Raw genomic sequence first — 17,449 nt, forward strand, 5'->3', positions numbered from 1 at the left:
GCTGATATATCTTTCTTGTCTGAAATATTATCTTTGATCTATAAAAAGGGAGGCTTAGAGAGAGAGGAGAAGAAGAAGAAGAAAAAAAAAAAACCTAAAAGAAAGTTTTTGGGCAGCCACACTGTAGCACTGCTACAGTGATGACAAAAATAGGTTTATGCCCTGTACTGTAGCACTGCTACACCCGAGATGAGAAGGTCGTCATCTCCTACTTTCTCATCTAAATTTATTTTTGTTATATCCTTACCTCGTCGGAGCTACTATTATCGGAGTCGGTCATTGGGGAGTCAATGGAGTAAGCGAATAACACCAAATAAATAAAATATGAAGAGTTTTTGTAAGAACTGAAAATAAAAAACACTGAAACCCCCATTTTCCTCTTTCTCTCATCTTCTTCTTCTTGTCAGAGTCGCATCCTCAGATCAGCGTGCTGGAGCACCGCCGGAGCAATCGGAGATCGCAACTCGACTTGCCGGTGAGTGCTCTCCCACCCCTCAAAGTTAATTAAAATTAAATAGGCTGGAAAATAAATATTTAATTTGTGGGGTTGCGGCTTCATCGACAAATCATGCCGGCCAGCGACTTTAGGTTGCTCCTGCTTTGTCACGGAAACGTTGTCATGCCATTGGCCTCATGTCGTAGGTGTTCATCTATGGAGCCCTCGTGGCTCGGATCATTGTAGAAGCCGATTCCATGTTCGCCGGCTACAATCTCGGTGGCGGCGGCTTCTCTTTCCCTTGTGTGGTCGGCGTGGTCACAAGGGTGGCATGGATGCCTTCGGCATGGCCCTCCGGTAACTTTGTCATCGGCAATTTCCTTTCCCCTTCATGGTGACCTCCATCGCAAGAGATGGAGGTTGGGCTAGATTCAAACTTGAGCCAATCTCTTTGGCTTCCAACTTTGGGTCAGATTTGGGTTTGGGTTGGGTTAGTGAAGATCTAAGTAGGTGGGTTGCGAGCCAACTGTACCCCAACCCAAAATGGAGAATAATTGAAGTTGAGCCTTAAGCCCAACTTATGAATATTGGCCGAGGTATACCTTAGCTCAGTCCAACCATTTGGGCTTAATCTAGTCCATTTGAATAATCTAATTAGTTACAAATTTCAAAAATCAAGACATTGGTTAAATTAAAATTTATGTTAACATTAAATGTAGTGATATTTAGCACGTGGATTAGATATTTCAGTTGTTTCACCTAGACTCAAGTGAATGGGTTCACTCACATTTGTATTCGTTGTGTATTTGATACTTTTTATCACGTATTTTTCTATGTGCAAATTAAATATCATATTTCTGTGTGCAATTTGATTATTGTATTTTGTGTACAAAATATGTGATTCAGTACGTTGCTATACTTCATGCAAGTAGCAATTTTAATGATTATGAATATTAGTGAAAAAAACATAATTGAGATTTGGTACGACTTTGAGAATAGACTCATGCTAGATATTTTTTGTACATCTTTCTGTGGATTAATTTAATTTAATCCAAATCCTAAAGGATAAGACAATATCTCTCATTATCTAATAATTATCTTTATTTATTTATTTATTTCTTGAAATTTTGGGTTGTTACATTCTACCCTCTTTAAAATAAGTTTCGCCCTCAAAACTTCATAATCTCAATACATAATACTTAATAAATAATCATGATCAATCAATTTCCATAGTATTAAAGCTTGTGTCAACTCAGCTAGAACATTCTACTTATCTATAATATAATGAAACTCAAAATTTATATAACAACTCAAATTCAAAACCTTTCAAAGGCATAAAATGCCTAAATTATACAATCATGTCTTCCAAATATCACTAAATCATCATTTAGCTTAATTCAAAACTAAAAACCACTACTATAACTGAAGATGTAAAGACCCAAAATCCTAAGTGGAGGTGGAGTTCTAATGCCCACAATCATTTGTCACTCTAACCAGCATCTTAAATATTAATAGAGTTTAATGAGCTAATAATTTCAGCTTAGTGAGTGAATCCACTCAAATATGAAATTTTAATTAGAGCTCAATAATTAATAACAATAGCCAGCATGCTCATAATATAGATAATAAGCAAAAGTAATGATAGTACAATTAATAAGCTAAAAACATGCTCAATTTTATTCTGCAAGTTTCTTAATATCAATATTGCCAACTCAACTTAGGACTGTGCCTATAGATTCACACTAACTAGAAATCATCTCGAGATAGTGTCCGAGTCTTTTCCCCATAGTTGATCCAATTAAGGCCACCAGAAGATGTCACTATATGATAAATGCAACCTATCTTTTTCACTAACCATAGAGAGAGATATTAGAGTCACCTTAGGGAGATTTCTTATCTAGCTTAGGACTATTCTCTAACCACGCTAAAGTCACCTAAACGAATCATATACTAATCAGAAATAGGTCTGTCATTTAGACTGTTCTCTAACCACACTAGAGTCACGTAAACGGACCATATACTGATCGTGAATAGGTCTGTCCCCTAGACTATTCTTTAACTGCACCAGTTACCTAAACAAATCATGTATTAATCAGGAATAGGTCTGTTCTTTGAATTGTTTTCTAACCACACGAGATTTCCTAAATGGATCATGTATTGATCGAGAATAGGTCTGTCCTTTGGACTTTAAGGTAAACTTGAGTTACCACAGGGAGATGCATGAAGAATATATCTAGTATATATCTGTTTTCAAAGTCCTACTAATTCATAGCCAATATTTTACTATTTGCTCGAAGAATAGTAATGCACAAAAATCAACATTTCATGAATTAAAGTATTGCACGAAATAAAGTATGACACAAAATACGACATAGCATAAAAAAAATGATAATACTCAGAGCATAGTACTACACGAATAATAATACAAATGAATCATAGTATGAGATACGAGATGATAATTATGTGAGTAAATTCACTGTTTAAGGTCCATGTGGAATAGCTCAACTCAATAACCAAGTAAAAACTCTTCACATACGATTTGTTTAGTGTTATTCGCTTATGCCGACGACTCCACGATGACAGACTTCGACAGTGGTAGCTCCAATGTGGTAAGGATATAACAAAAATAAATTTAGACAAAGAAATAGGAGATGACGACCTTCTCATCTCGGTACTGTAGCAGTGCTACAGTACCACAGCCCAAAAACTTCTTTTTTTTTTTTTTTTTTTCTAAGCCCCCTTTTTATACATCAAAGATATAAGAGTTTAACTAGGATAAGGATTCTAATCTATCTTCTTACTTAAAGATATACCTAATAAAAAAATATATATTAATTTGGTTTAATCCAAATCCTAAAGGATAAGACTAAATCCCTCATTATCTAAATAATAATATCTAATTATTTTTTTATTTTATTTTTTTGAAATTTTGGGTTGTTACAATCTGTCTGTCAGATTAGGTTTAGTTTGATTGAAGGTGGCTTACCAGTCTTGATTTTGTTTCCCAAATTAAATTTTCTTTTCTGTTTTTGTTTCCTTCCCAAGCGACCAAATTTGATTGAAGAAATCAGACCCGATGAATCTTGAACAAGGTTCTGCCCAGCAGGAATGACCCTTGTTGTCTCAATACAGATTTTCTTGGAGGAAGTCAAAACTGGAAACAGCCCTGCAAGTCTTCTTTTCAACACTTCTAGCATGTAGATCCAAGATCAAAATTTCATGTCACACCCAATTATGGAATTCCTACATGAATCGGCCCCTTATTTTAGGCTGAAATCTTTTTTTTTGTCTCTATTTTCTATTCCTTCTTTTTTGGTCTGATATCTATGCCTACACTAAATAAACTTTGGTATTTAACTATATTGTTCCACGTCATATTATCCACCAATTTGCTCAGAAATAACAAATATGAGATGAATCATGAAAGCATAACTCTAGCAAAAGAAAGTTAAGGAGCTTTATAGTTTATAACTTTATATTCTGTAAGAAGGTGGAAGACCCAACAATCAACATCAGTTGCAAGTATATTATCTTATTTAAATATATATGTAATACCTTGCTTATCCAAAAAGTTATTCTTCTATTGAGGGTTTCCACAGGCATCCCTATAGCTGCTGCAAGGTTCTTGGAAGTCCAACTGAAGAAGGTGATGATTTTGGTTACCAGAAAAAAAAAATGTACAAGAAAATTAAGCAAGATATACAGAAGTTCTTACCTCATTTTCTCCTGAAACTGCATTATAATTGCTGCATGCACTGGAGCAACAGTGAATTGCATGTTCCGGTCTTCAAATTGCAGTTCTAGCTGAGATAGCAAGTGACATCAAATGTCAAATATAGTTCATTACAATTAGATAACTAGATACTCCTTGGTTTGAGCTTTAAGAAGTTAGACAGGTCATCTTTCAACTAATTGCATAATGCTTTTATATTTCTATTCAAATTACCAATAACTAGTTCCAATTTTTTTTTCTAACCTTCACAGTTCCTAGATTTTTCTTCCACAATAGCTTACGAGGAGTTTTTATCTCATGAAACCTCTTCGCATAATCAGATAGAAGTTGGTCGACTGAAGCAGGGATGACAAGAGCTTCTACCTGCATTCAGAAAAGATATTAACAGTTTAACCAACCCCTCAAACAAAATTCCTGCAATTGACTGACATTAGCTTGTTTTAGTACAACTAATAGGTATCCAATACAGAAATTGTCTTTACTAAAGTTAAATTTTAACTTCATTCTCTGACTAGTCGTAAGGATGCAGATTTTCTATTGCTTCTTTAACAGTCTTTTAAATTGCTCAGAAAATAGAATGGCAAATGAAAATGATTGCAAAAAAAAAATTCCAAGTGAACATAGTTAGTAACATGAATGTTTTTAACATCGATCCCAAATCTGTAGCAATATGGGCTGGTTGATTGCTTAATTACATACCTGGATTGGAGGCCAAAAATTTGCAGATATTATTGTAGCATCGAGAAGATCAAGAGATAAATTTGTTTCTTCTTGCTCGGGACCTAATAAAGAAACATGTAATCATCAATATACTCCAAATTCATGTGAAAATAGTCGCTATGCTAATAATTAATTATTCATTTAGCAGATTCCATCATACATTCATACCAGTGAGAGATGACTTTGGTATTGATGCTTTAATATTAGCATTTGTCCTCTTTGAATCAATCAGATCGTTAAGCATAATTTCACATTTCTGCATGCTACTCTCACCAAAGTGTATCTGATGGTACAACAAGATGAGATCTTTACACAAGGTAGTTGACATCCAAAAAAATATGACAGGTTGGATCAATCAGGTCATACTTAATTTACAGTGTCCAACAAATTTGTGATATTGCATCAGTACAGAGATTGAGATACCTTGAAGATAAGAAACTACCTTAAGCAGCTCCAACGTGCGTATCTCTGAATCAATATCATAATCAGATTTGTTGAGAAGCTTTTCTGCCAGCATTACACGGTATTCATTAACTAGCTGCTCTTTAGAACCAATTATACTGACCATCAACCCAAGTATATCAATTTTTCTTCTGTTCCTGCTACCTTTTAATGGGTCCACTTCTACTGGATCAGGTTCCCAACTGGAAAGAAGCACACCAGTGATAGGACAAGAATAACTAGAATGTCTGACTATTAAAGCAATGGTGCAAAGCAACTAAGAAAATATTATGAGCTGCATTTTTTTTTCTTGACACGTATAGTTGAGGAGATGTACTGTAAAGAAGAAAATATACCGTTCAGCATTTAACCATGCTTGCTTCTCATCAGTATTTAGATCATCATCATAATCTGCACTCTCCTGATTTTCAGAATCTCTGTTCAATTCTTCCAACAGACTATCACTAGTACCTCCGGAGCCACAGGGATTCCCCCCAGTCCCATCTGTAAGCATGGTCACTATGCATTTTATAGTATCCTTTCTTCCCCTCAGATAGTCCCTGATTGGTTCACCTACTGCTTCCAGAAATACACCAGTCGGATCAATTGTCCGCAGTGCTTTGATAGTGGATACATATTGGTGCAATATGTCATTGGTTGAAGCACCAGCAGTAAGCAACCGATATCGTAACGAAGAAATGAACGAATCAACAAGCTTCGAGTGCTGACCAGTATATTCCAAGCATTGCTTTAAATCTTCAATTGCAGGAGAACTTCATAAGTTCCAGAAGGGTAAGTTAGATAAATGTTATTGCATAAATGTCAAGACAAGAATCATAAGCACTGATATGTAAAGACTAAACTTGTCAGAACTGGAAAAAAAAATTTGGGAGAGAAGAGGGCGCACGTGCACTGCACGTGCAACCTCCCTCCTCCTTTTCCATCATGCAATGGAAAGGGTGGCTGCAAGACTTCCGGCCACTCCGAATTAAATTTGGATTAGAATTTGAAACCTAACCTATAAAAAAAAACCCATAAATTCTCTCTTGTCCACCCACCCCGGCTCCCTTCTTTCATCTTTTCATCATCATCTTCTCCTTCTTTCTTTACCGTTGAAGTCATCGCCGTAGAATCGGACCGTTGCTCGGAGACCACCATGCGACTCGTCGGTAAGCCCTTTCCCACCCCTTAAATTTAATAAGGTAGATTAAAAATACCTAATTTGTGGGGTTGCGGCTTCGCCGGCGAATCACGTCGGCGGGCGGCTTCAGGTCGTTGCCGCTCCATCACTGGAAGCTTCACGTTGTTAGCCTTATGCCATAGGTGTTTTCCTTTGGAGCACTCGTGGCTCCGGTCACCGTTGGCAATGGATGGAAGATCTCCCACTGCCGATCACCATAGCCGATCTTTCCTCTCCTCTTTCAAGTCGTCGTTAAGGTTGTGAGGAAGACGTTGGCATGGACAGCGGACTTCCGTCGACAGTGATCACCGACATTTCTCTCTCTCTCTCTCTCTCTCTCTCTCTCACATCGGTTTTTTCGGGATGAAGAAGGCAGACTCGAGCAACCCGAGTCTCACCTTCATTCCTTAAGTTAAAGGATTCGGATCGGGTTTAGATTTTAAATCCAAGGTATCCGACCCAACTCAATTAACTTAATTGGATTGGGCCTTTAGCCTAATCCATTTAAGTGTAGTGAATTTTAGCACATGGACTAGAGATTAGAGATTTCAGTTGTTTTACCTAGACTCAAGTGAGTAGGTTCACTCACGTTTTTATCCGTCTTGTAATTCATATTTAGTCACATTAACATATATTTTTCTATGTGCAAATTAAACATCATATTTCTGTGTGCAAATTTAATATGATAATTCTATGTGCATAATATAGGACGCATTGCATGGCTATACTACGAGCAATATAATAATTCTTGATAATTGTGAATATTTGGAAGAACTAGAAAAAAATTTAATTAGGGGTTGAGAGAGGAGGGTGCACGTGTTCTGCACATGCAGCCCCTCCCCTCTCCCTCTCCAGCACGCGACGAGGCGCAACAGATCGGCCAAATCCAAATCCCCCCCAGCTTCCTTTTCCCTTTTCTTCTTCTTCTCCTCCTTTGTTTTCTTTCTTTTCTCACCGTCGGAGTCACGCCGTGGAATCGGTCTGCAATTTAAATTGGTTCGGGTCGGGTTCCTTAGTGCAGAGCACATGCACCCTCCTCTCTCTCAACCCCTAAATTTTTTTTTTTTTTTCTGATTCTTACAACTATTCCCAACAAAAAGAAATTTCGTCATCGAAATTAAAATTAGCGTAATGGAAGGATAAAGTAATACAGTAATAGTGACTATGAAGATTGAGGAAATAGCTCCGGATGTTTTTCCCTCATCACATCTTCACTCTCCCAAGTTGCTTCTTCCGGCTTGTGGTTTTGCCATAAAATCTTCACGAAGGAGATTACCCTATTGCGAAGAGTTCTTTGCTGAGTCTCTAGAATTTCCACAGGTTGCTCTTCATAAGATAGATTTTCTCGGATCTCCAAAGGCTCGAAGTCGATCACATGGTGTCAGAATCAAAAAAAAAAAAAAATTGGGGTTGACAGAGGAGGGTGCACGTGCTCTGCATGTGCAGCCCCTCCCCTCTCCCTCTTCGGCACGCGACGAGGCGCAGGGCAGAATCGCACCTAATCCGGATCGGAGTAGATTAGGATTTTTTTTTATCCCTAATCTATAAATTAAAAACCCTAATCCCCTCTCTCTCGGCTTAACCACCTCAGCCCCCTCCCCTTCTCTCTCTTCTTCTTCTCCTCCTTCGTTTTTTTATCTTTTACTCACCGTTGGAGTCACGCCGTGGAATTGGCCTGCCGGAGCGTCGCCGGAGCCAGCGGAGACCACCACGTGACTCCTTGGTGGTGATTTTTAGTACATGAGCTAGATATTGAGATTTCGATTGTCTTGCCTAGACTCAGGTGAGTGAGTTCACTCATATATTTATTTTATTATATTTTGTATCTTTGTCAGACCATGTAAATTTTCTGTGTGCAAATTATTTATTTCACCCTTCCGTGTAAAAATTTAATTATTGCAATTTCTATGTGCAAATCTATTTATTTCATCCGCACGTACGAAAATTTAATTATTATATTTTCTGTATGCATTTAATTACTATACTTAGTGCATCACCATACTTCGTGCAAATATTAAAATTTGTGAAAAGAAAATTGAGACTAGTATTGGTACGACTTAGAGAACAGTCCCGGTATAAATCGCTTGCGATTTTCCATGGTGACTCAAGTTTATTTGGAAGTCCAAGGGAAAGTTTTAAATTAAATCACTGCGGTGATTTTCTTAGATGACTCTAGCGGGGTTAGGGAACAGTCCTAGGATGAATGAAAAAATTTCCTAGGTGACTCTAACTTCTCTCACAGTTAGAGAAAAAGATAGGGTGTGTTGATCACAGGGTGATACCATCTGATGACCCTAACCGGATCAGCTATGAGGAAAAGTCCCGAGCGTCATCTCTAGATGACTTCTAGTTGATGTGGATCCATAGGGTTTAGACCCATTGAGACATATGACAGTATAAATATCAAAAGATGTTAATATGTTGAAAACGTTCAAAGTTATAAGTTGTGACATCTCTCTATTGTTATCATTGTTATTATTTAGAGAGCATGCATATTGCATATTGTTATGGATATTGTTGCTTTTAGTTTAATTTATTCAGCATTAATATGATTTAAAATTTATTTGGTTTTCGAGTGGATTCCACTCACTGAGCTTTAGTTGGCTCATGGGTTATATTGTTTTTTTTGTATTTGTTTATCTATTTCAGGTAATAGTCAGCAGGGCGACTGAACGAGATGTACCCGGACTCCACCTCCACTTAGGATTCACCTATTTATCTTCCGCCCTTTTAGATTTTATGCTTTAGATTAGAAGTTTTATTCATTTAATTTAGAGACTCAAAAATATTAACATTATTTTATCTTTATTGCAATTAGTTATACAATTTAATAAAACACATTCTCATTTTATTTATTTATTTTGCCATCGTACACGTAGAGAGTATTAATAAAGCTTCGTGCATCTCAAGCATATTGAGATGCATGGCCAGTCATGATTCCTATTTTGGGTCGTGACAATGTTGGTATCAGAGCTAAAATTTTGTCATTTTAAATCACCCTTAGAGTTGTGTGGAGGTCCAGTGGCATAAGCTCAGGTTCGTTGTGAAATTTTTATTATATTCAGTAAAATTATTCTTATCTCATTTATAAAAACTGCGTACTTCAGATACTGAAGTAGGTCTCGGCCATTTGCTAACAGCCTCGATCTTCTTTTGATCCACCTTGACTCCATCCTTGCTGATTATATGTCCTAAGAAAGCCACCTCATCCAACAAAAACTCACACTTCTTAAACTTTGCATAAAGCTTTTCCTCACGAAGAGTTTGAAGTATTATCCTTAGATGTTCCTCATGCTTTTCTCTGCTCTTGGAATAGATCAATATATCGTCAATGAATATCACAAAAAACTGGTCTAAGAAGGTTTTGAAAACCCGGTTCATTAAGTCCATAAAAGTTGTAGGTGCATTTATAAGGCCGAAAGGCATCACTAAGAACTCATAATGGCCATAGCGAGTCCTAAATGCTGTCTTTGTAATATCTTCATTCTTGATCTTCAATTGGTGATAACCAGATCTCAAATCGATTTTTGAGAAAACCTGAGAGCCTTGTAGTTGATCAAAAAGATTATCGATCCGGGATAGTGAATACATGTTCTTCACACTGACTTTATTTAACTCCCGATAATCAATGCAAAGACGCATCGATCCATCTTTCTTCTTTACAAATAAAACTGGTGCTCCCCAAGGTGATACACTCAGACGAATAAAATCCAAATCTAGCAACTCTTGAAATTGGATTTGCAACTCTCTAAGTTCTGCTGGTGCCATCCTGTAGGGTGCCTTTGATATTGGTTCAGTGCCAGGGAGCAGATCTATGGTAAAGTCTATCTCTCTATCGGGTGGAAGACCAGGTAGATCTTTAAGAAAAACATCTGGAAATTCATTTACAACTTGAAGTTCATGAATCTCCTGCTCTGCACGCTCCACACCCACTACCGATGCCAAAAAGCATGGGCATCCTTTCTTCATTAATCGATTTGCTTGAAGTGCTGAGATAATACTAGTCGTAGGAATCTTTCACTCACCCTGGAAGAAAAATTCTGGCTTCTCCGGGATAGAAAATGTAACCCTTTTCATTCTACAATCTACTATATCATGATGTGCAGATAGCCAATCCATACCCAGTATAATGTCAAAATCATGCATGTCTAGACAAATAAGATCTACTGGAAGTTTCTGATCAGCTATCTCTACTAAACAAGATCTGCAAATAAGATTTAAAAGTATGGTCCTCCCTATGGGTGTAGTCACTGCTAAATATGATTTCATAATCTCAGGTGCAATAGGTAATAAGGAAAGAAAATCAGGTGAACCAAAAGAGTGTGAGGCTCCAGAGTCTATAAGGACTTTAGCTGGTATGGAAGAAATAGATAATGTACCTTGCACCACAGATGGTGAGTGCTCAGCCTCTTCCTGCGTCAAAGTGTAAATTCTTCCTTTATTCTCTAGCCTCGCTCCTGGATTTCCGCTATTTGCTGGAGGCCTATTGTTCGCTGTGCCTGACTGGGATGGTCGATGCTGTTGATCCTGTTGCGAAGTTGGACGCCATCCCCCATGTGGTCCTTTGCAATCTCTCGCCAAGTGGCCGGTCTTCTACAAGTTGTAGCAGCTTTGTGGTACTTCATTGCACCCAACACTAGACGAATGGGAGCGTCCACACCTTGTAGAATTTTTAAGCTGACTCTATTTGGGACCTTCCCCAGAAGGGTTTGGTCCACTCCCGGCCCTCAAGGGCTGTCCAGACGACTGATCGCCTCTTCTGTTTTGCTCATGGTACCTCCTCGGCTTCTTCGTGGATTGCTGTTGTTCTCGTTCTTGGCGAAGCTCCCCAATGTTTCTCTCGGCGAGGAGTGTCTTAGACACCATTTCTGGAAGTGTCTGACACTGGAATAGTGATATCCTATCTCTGATGGCTGGCCGCAACTTACCCTCGAAGAAGCTAACTTTCTCTTCCTCGCTCGCTGCTATATGTGGAACAAATCGCACCAGCTCAGTGAACCTCGCCTCAAAGTCCACCACAGACATGCCTCCATGTCTCAGCTCAAAGAACTCATCATGTTTCTTTTTCTTTAAGGCCCGAGGGTAGTACTTCTCAAAGAAAATCCTCTTAAAGTTTCCCCAGGTCAGCTCCTTCTCTTGTCCAACGTACTGGCGCTCAATCATCTGCCACCAATGCTCTGCTCGATCCTCAAACATATAGGTCGTCAAGGCAACCTTTTGATCCTCTGAACAATCCAATACTCGCAATATCTTCTCGATTCGCAGCAGCCATGCCTCTGCTTCAATCGGATCAGTAGTCCCTCTAAAAGGCAGGTGGAGATGCCTTCAAAAAAATTTCAAACACTGTACCCCTATCTAGACTAAGGGGCCTTGACTCTGATATAGTCGGAGTCTCCGATGACTGTCCTCCAATGGCCTGAAGAAGAGTCTGTAGCACTGATACCACTGTATGAGTAGCAGGAACTGGGGCAGGAGTGGGAATCTAGGCAAAGGTAGGAGTCTGGATAGGAATAGCAGTTGGTGCAAGAGCTGGCGCTTGAGCAGGAGCCGGCTCTTGCTCCCTACTCCTGTCAGGAGATAAACTCTGAGCCGCAGCTGCTCGTCGACGACGACGCGTATACATATTGCCCCTTCAAGATTTATAAATAAAATATGAATAATTTCACTGAATATAATAAAAATTTCATAACGAACCTGAGCTTATACCACCGGACTTCCACACAACTCTAAAGGTGATTTAGAATAACAAAATTTTAGGCTCTGATACCAACATTTTCACGACCCAAAATAGGAATCATGACTGACCATGCATCTCAATATGCTTGAGATACACGAAGCCTTATTAGTACTTTCTACGTGTACAATGGCAAAATAAATAAATAAAATGAAGATCTACTTTATTAAATTTAAAACTAATTGCAATAAACATAAAATAATGTTGGCTCATGGATTTATTTAGAATTTAGAATTTATTTGATTTTTGAGTGAATTCCACTCACTGAGCTATAGTTGTTGGCTCATGAATTCTTTTTGTATTTATTTATCTATCTCAGGTAATAGTCAGCTGGGTGACTGAGCGAGATGTACCCGGACTCCACCTTCACGTAGGATTCACCTATTTACCAGGGTTCCCAGTTTCGGCCGATCCCGAATGAGATCGGCCGATCCTGACCGAAACGAGTGGGAACGGGTCGAATCCGACCCGAGGGACATCAATAATTGATGTCCCCATCCCCCACCTGCCTCTCTCCCTTTTCTCTCTCTTTCTCTCTTTTCCTCTCTTTCTCTCTTTTCTTTCTTTCTTTCTTTCTCTCTTTCTCACGGATCTCTTACTCTCTTTCTCACCGGCGACTGAGTAGTGAGTAGATCTCTGTCTCTCCGGTGACCTCGACCTCCGGCAACGTTCTCCGACGACCTCGATCTCCGGCGACCTTCGGTAAGTTTTTTTTTTCAGTTTTTTTTTCCATTGTATAGCAAATTGCAGAAGAAGAAGACTATCTCTGCCGCTTCTGCCAAGACAAGAGCTGAAGGCGAAAGAACGGCTTTTCTTCTGCAGCAAAGAAGACTGGTCCGCTTATGCAATTATGCCTCATAAATTTTAAATTATTTTATATTTTAGTTTGATTTTTGTTGATGTTTTTTAGCTGCAGTCTTGCAGAGCTAAAATATCAATGGCTCCAAAAGAGAAGTCATATGATACCGACATTGGGTGACAACATTGTAGCACTATTGGGCAAGATAAAAGACGCATTAAATGCAACTGGTGTGGAAAAAAAATGAGTGGTGGTGTCAGCCGTTTGAAAGAACATTTAGCTGGAAGACAAGGAAATATAGCAGCTTGCACTCAAGTGTCTTTGGAAGTTAGAAAGCAGATGTTGGCTCATTTAATTGGCAAAAAGAAGGATAAACAATCTGCACAACAAAGAGAGTCAATAATTCGTGAAGAATTGATGCATAATCCTGTACAGATTGATAATGATAGCAGTGAGCAAAGTGAGGAGGATGAGGAGGAGAGACAGATGAGTAGGGCAATAAAAGAGAGTAGAAATATGCATAGAGAAGAGGAAGAGATGAGAAGAAGTACTGCTGGTAACTTTCAGAGATCTAGATCAGTTAATATACGATGAGAGAGAGAATATGGGGGCAGCAGTTCTACCCATAGGACTCCTGGTGTTACAGCAGAGTCTGAAAATATTGGACCAATGGATACATATCTTCAGAAAAAATGGAGCCGTACACAGACTTCAATCAAGACAGCTCTCAAAGGAATTAAAAATACAAAAAAACACATTGGTAGAGCTATCTCTAAATTTTTCTTCTACAACCATATTTCTTTCAATGTAGCTGATAGCCCTTACTATCACACTATGGTGGATGCTATACAATCAGTAGGGCCTGGTGTTCCCCCTCCTAGTTCAAATGATATTACTACTAAATATCTTGACTCAGAGGTAGATGAACTTCATACTTATATTGAGACATTTAAACGGTATTGGGATGAATTTGGTTGTACACTGATGTGTGATGGGTGGAGTACACAAAACTGAAGAAATATAATTAATTTCTTAGTGTACTCTGGCATGGGGATAATATTTTTGAAGTCTGTGGATGTTACTGCTCATTTTAAAAATGCAGATTATATTTATCAGTTGATAGATGAGGTAGTACAAGAAATTGGTGAAAAAAGAGTAGTCCAAGTGGTTACTGATAATGGGGCAAATTATAAAACTACTGGAAATTTACTGATGATTAAAAAACCTCATTTATATTGGACGATATGTGCTGCACATTGTATTGATCTGATGTTAGAGGATATATTGCAAAAGAGCCTGAAATTGACATGATCATATGTGAAGGTCAGAGGTTAACAAATTTTATATATAACCATGGTTGGGTTCTTAATTTACTCAGGCAGATGACTAGTGATAGGGAGATCATCAGACCCAGCGTCACTAGATTTGCCACTCATTTTTTAGCCTTGGAGAGCATCATGCGCTACAAAGATGATATTATGCGGATGTTTACATCACAGGAGTGGTCTATGAAAATTAAGAATATGAAACCTAAAGATAAATCTTTAGGTGAAATTTTGAAAAATATGGCTCTTGAAAATACATTTTGGGATAATATTACAATTGTCACCGCAGTATTTGAGCCTTTTGTCAAAGTATTAAGAATTGTAAACAGTGATGACAAGTCTGAGATCAATAAAAAAAATGTGGGCCAAAGTTATAGGAAGTGGTGGAAGATGATTGATTCTAGATGGAACAAACAACTACATAGAGATATACACGCTGCTGGTAAGCATGCTTTTAAGTTTTAAGTTTTAATTTACTTTTATTTATGAATATTTAAAAATTTGAATGCTTACAATTTTTAAATTTCTACAGGGTATTTTCTTAATCCAAGAATTTAATTCTCTAAAAATGTCAATAATAATAGTGAAGTCTTATTGGGGGTTAGAAAGGTAATCAGCAAGCTTGAGCCCGATATTCATAAACAAATCCTGTGCGATAAATAAGTTATGATTCAATTAAATAATTTTATTATTATTTGTTTCAAGTTTTAACTTTCAATAATCAATATAATCAATAAGCTAATAATATATTTCTGATTTCAGATGGAGAGATATAGATTGAGAGCTGAGCAATTCAGTACTGCTAAAGTTGCTGCAGCTATATCTCATAACACTCCAGCCGAATGGTGGTCTATTTATGGATGGGAGGAGGCACCAAATTTGACGCCAATAGCAAAGAAGATTTTAAGTCAAACTGTCTTTATCACAGTGTGAAAGAAATTAGACTACTTTCTCCTTAATCCACACAAAAACACGCAACCGATTAACAATGGAAATATTGGAGAAGTTAGTTTTTTGTCATTATAATATGAGATTGAGGGAGAGAAATTTAAGAAGAAAGGCAGAAAATGAACAACTAATTGATTTAAATCATGTTTTTGATAAATAAAACCCCTTGACTCCATGGATCAGAGAGATAGAGGACAGGGTATTAGATGACAGAGATAACCCATGGTTAGATGAAATATTGGGAGAGACCACGACGAGGGCATAGGCTGGTACGAGTCATTCAGCAGCGAGAGATAGTATACCTACTAGTACTAGTCATAGTCCTGATGATACATATGGTAGTGAGATCATTCCATCTACATTTGTTGAGGAAAGTCAAGGAGGCATAAGGAGTGAAGACAGAGAAACTGAGGATATATATACATATCAGCGACGTCGTCATGAGATGCATTTTGGTTCCTATGATTATGGTACATCGAGTATTTATTGTTCGGAGCCATCACAAGATCCATATGCTAGTTATTATCCTCAGCATCCTCAGTATTCTCAGGCACAAGATCCAAATGCTGGTTATTATCCTCTTCAAACGCAAGTCACACAACAAGATCCATACAATATGACTAGTATGATGGAATCACTTTTTGGAGCATCAGGTCCCAGACATCAATATTTACAAACTTATGGTGATTATGATGATGAAGACTATAGAAATTTACGAGAACCAGCTTGGTATTCAACAAAATTTTAAATTCTAAGTAAGTAATTACATTTTTTTAAGTTTTTAGACTCCATATGTTTGTAATTTTTGTTTTCTTATTTTTTGTCATTTTTTTTAAATTTTTCTACATTTTTAAATAATATTTAGAATTTTATATAATTAAAAAATAGTCCGATCAGATACGAACGGCCGATACGGCCGATACGTATCGTTTTTCTGGACGGCCGATACTAATCCCGATCCCGATACTGGGAACCTTGCTATTTACTTTTCCGCTATTTTGAATTTTATGCTTTAGATTAGAACTTTTATTTATTTCGTTTAGAGACTCAAAAACATTAATATTGTCTTATGTTTATTGTAATTAGTTTTAAATTTAATAAAGCAGATCTTTATTTTATTTATTTATTTTGCCATCGTACACGTAGAGAGTATTAATAAGGCTTCGTATATCTCAAGCATATTGAGATGCATGGCCGGTCATGATTCCTATTTCGGATCGTGACAATATTAGTATAAAAATATAATTGATATTGGATATTGACTTAGAGAACAGTCCCGGTATAGATTGCGAGCAATTTTCCGTAGTAACTTAAGTCTATTTGCTAGTTGAGAGAAAAGTCCTATTTTAAATCACTTAGGGAACAGTCTCAAATTAGATCAAAAGACTTCCTAAGATGATTCTAATCTCTCTCAACGGTTAGTGGAAGAGACAAGGTAGATTTATCACATAGTGACACATCCTAGTGACCCTAACCAGATTATCTATGAGGAAGAAACCCGAACGTCATCTCGATATGACTTTTAGTTGATTTGGATCCACAGCATATAAATCCAATTGAAACAAACGACATTATTATTATTGAAAAAATTTTAGTATGTTAAAACTGAGCATGTTATGAGATATGACATTCTGTTATTATTATTATTGTTATTATTACCTTAAGAACATGCTTAGTGAAATTGTCATTTTTGCTGGATTTAGATTTTATTCAACATTATAAATTTCAGATTTATTTGGCTTTTGCATGGATTCTACTCACTAAGCTATAGTTGTTGGCTCATGAAATTTTCTCTTCTAATATTTTAGGTAATAATCAGCGTGGCGATTGAGTGAGATGCACCACGATCTACCCCTTTTACCTTTCCATTTTTTAGTCTTTATGTTTTAGATTAATTATTAATTCAAGTTGCTTAGGAACACATTAGTAATTACATTGGTTATTTTTATATTGGGTTAAAGTATATATATTAAATTCTTTTTTTTATTAATTCTTGTCATTGTGTACTTAGAAAGTATTAGTAAGGCTTCGTATATCTCAAACATATTGAGATATATAGCTAGTCATGATTCCAATTTCAGATCGTGATAAAACTCAAGAAGTACATATACATATATCTCCAAAAGACCAAGA

At 37.2% G+C, this 17,449-nt stretch overlaps 1 protein-coding gene across 1 annotated transcript in view; it reads right to left on the minus strand.

Annotated features, from left to right (window-relative positions):
- The window catches only part of LOC140797214 (anaphase-promoting complex subunit 2), a 35,539-nt gene that overhangs the window by 3,324 nt on the left and 14,766 nt on the right, over positions 1-17,449 (minus strand). The window contains exons 7-13 of the mRNA XM_073150496.1: positions 5,687-6,103; positions 5,332-5,533; positions 5,058-5,172; positions 4,869-4,951; positions 4,413-4,532; positions 4,152-4,240; positions 3,992-4,073 (exon numbers count right to left, since the gene is read on the minus strand). Coding sequence (XP_073006597.1) covers positions 3,992-4,073; positions 4,152-4,240; positions 4,413-4,532; positions 4,869-4,951; positions 5,058-5,172; positions 5,332-5,533; positions 5,687-6,103 — 1,108 coding nt within the window. The remainder of the gene's footprint in view (positions 1-3,991; positions 4,074-4,151; positions 4,241-4,412; positions 4,533-4,868; positions 4,952-5,057; positions 5,173-5,331; positions 5,534-5,686; positions 6,104-17,449) is intronic.

The sequence above is a fragment of the Typha latifolia genome, chromosome 11, assembly GCF_019914945.1.
Source record: "Typha latifolia isolate L0001 chromosome 11, TyphaL0001v2, whole genome shotgun sequence".
NCBI classification, from domain to species: Eukaryota; Viridiplantae; Streptophyta; class Magnoliopsida; order Poales; family Typhaceae; genus Typha; species Typha latifolia.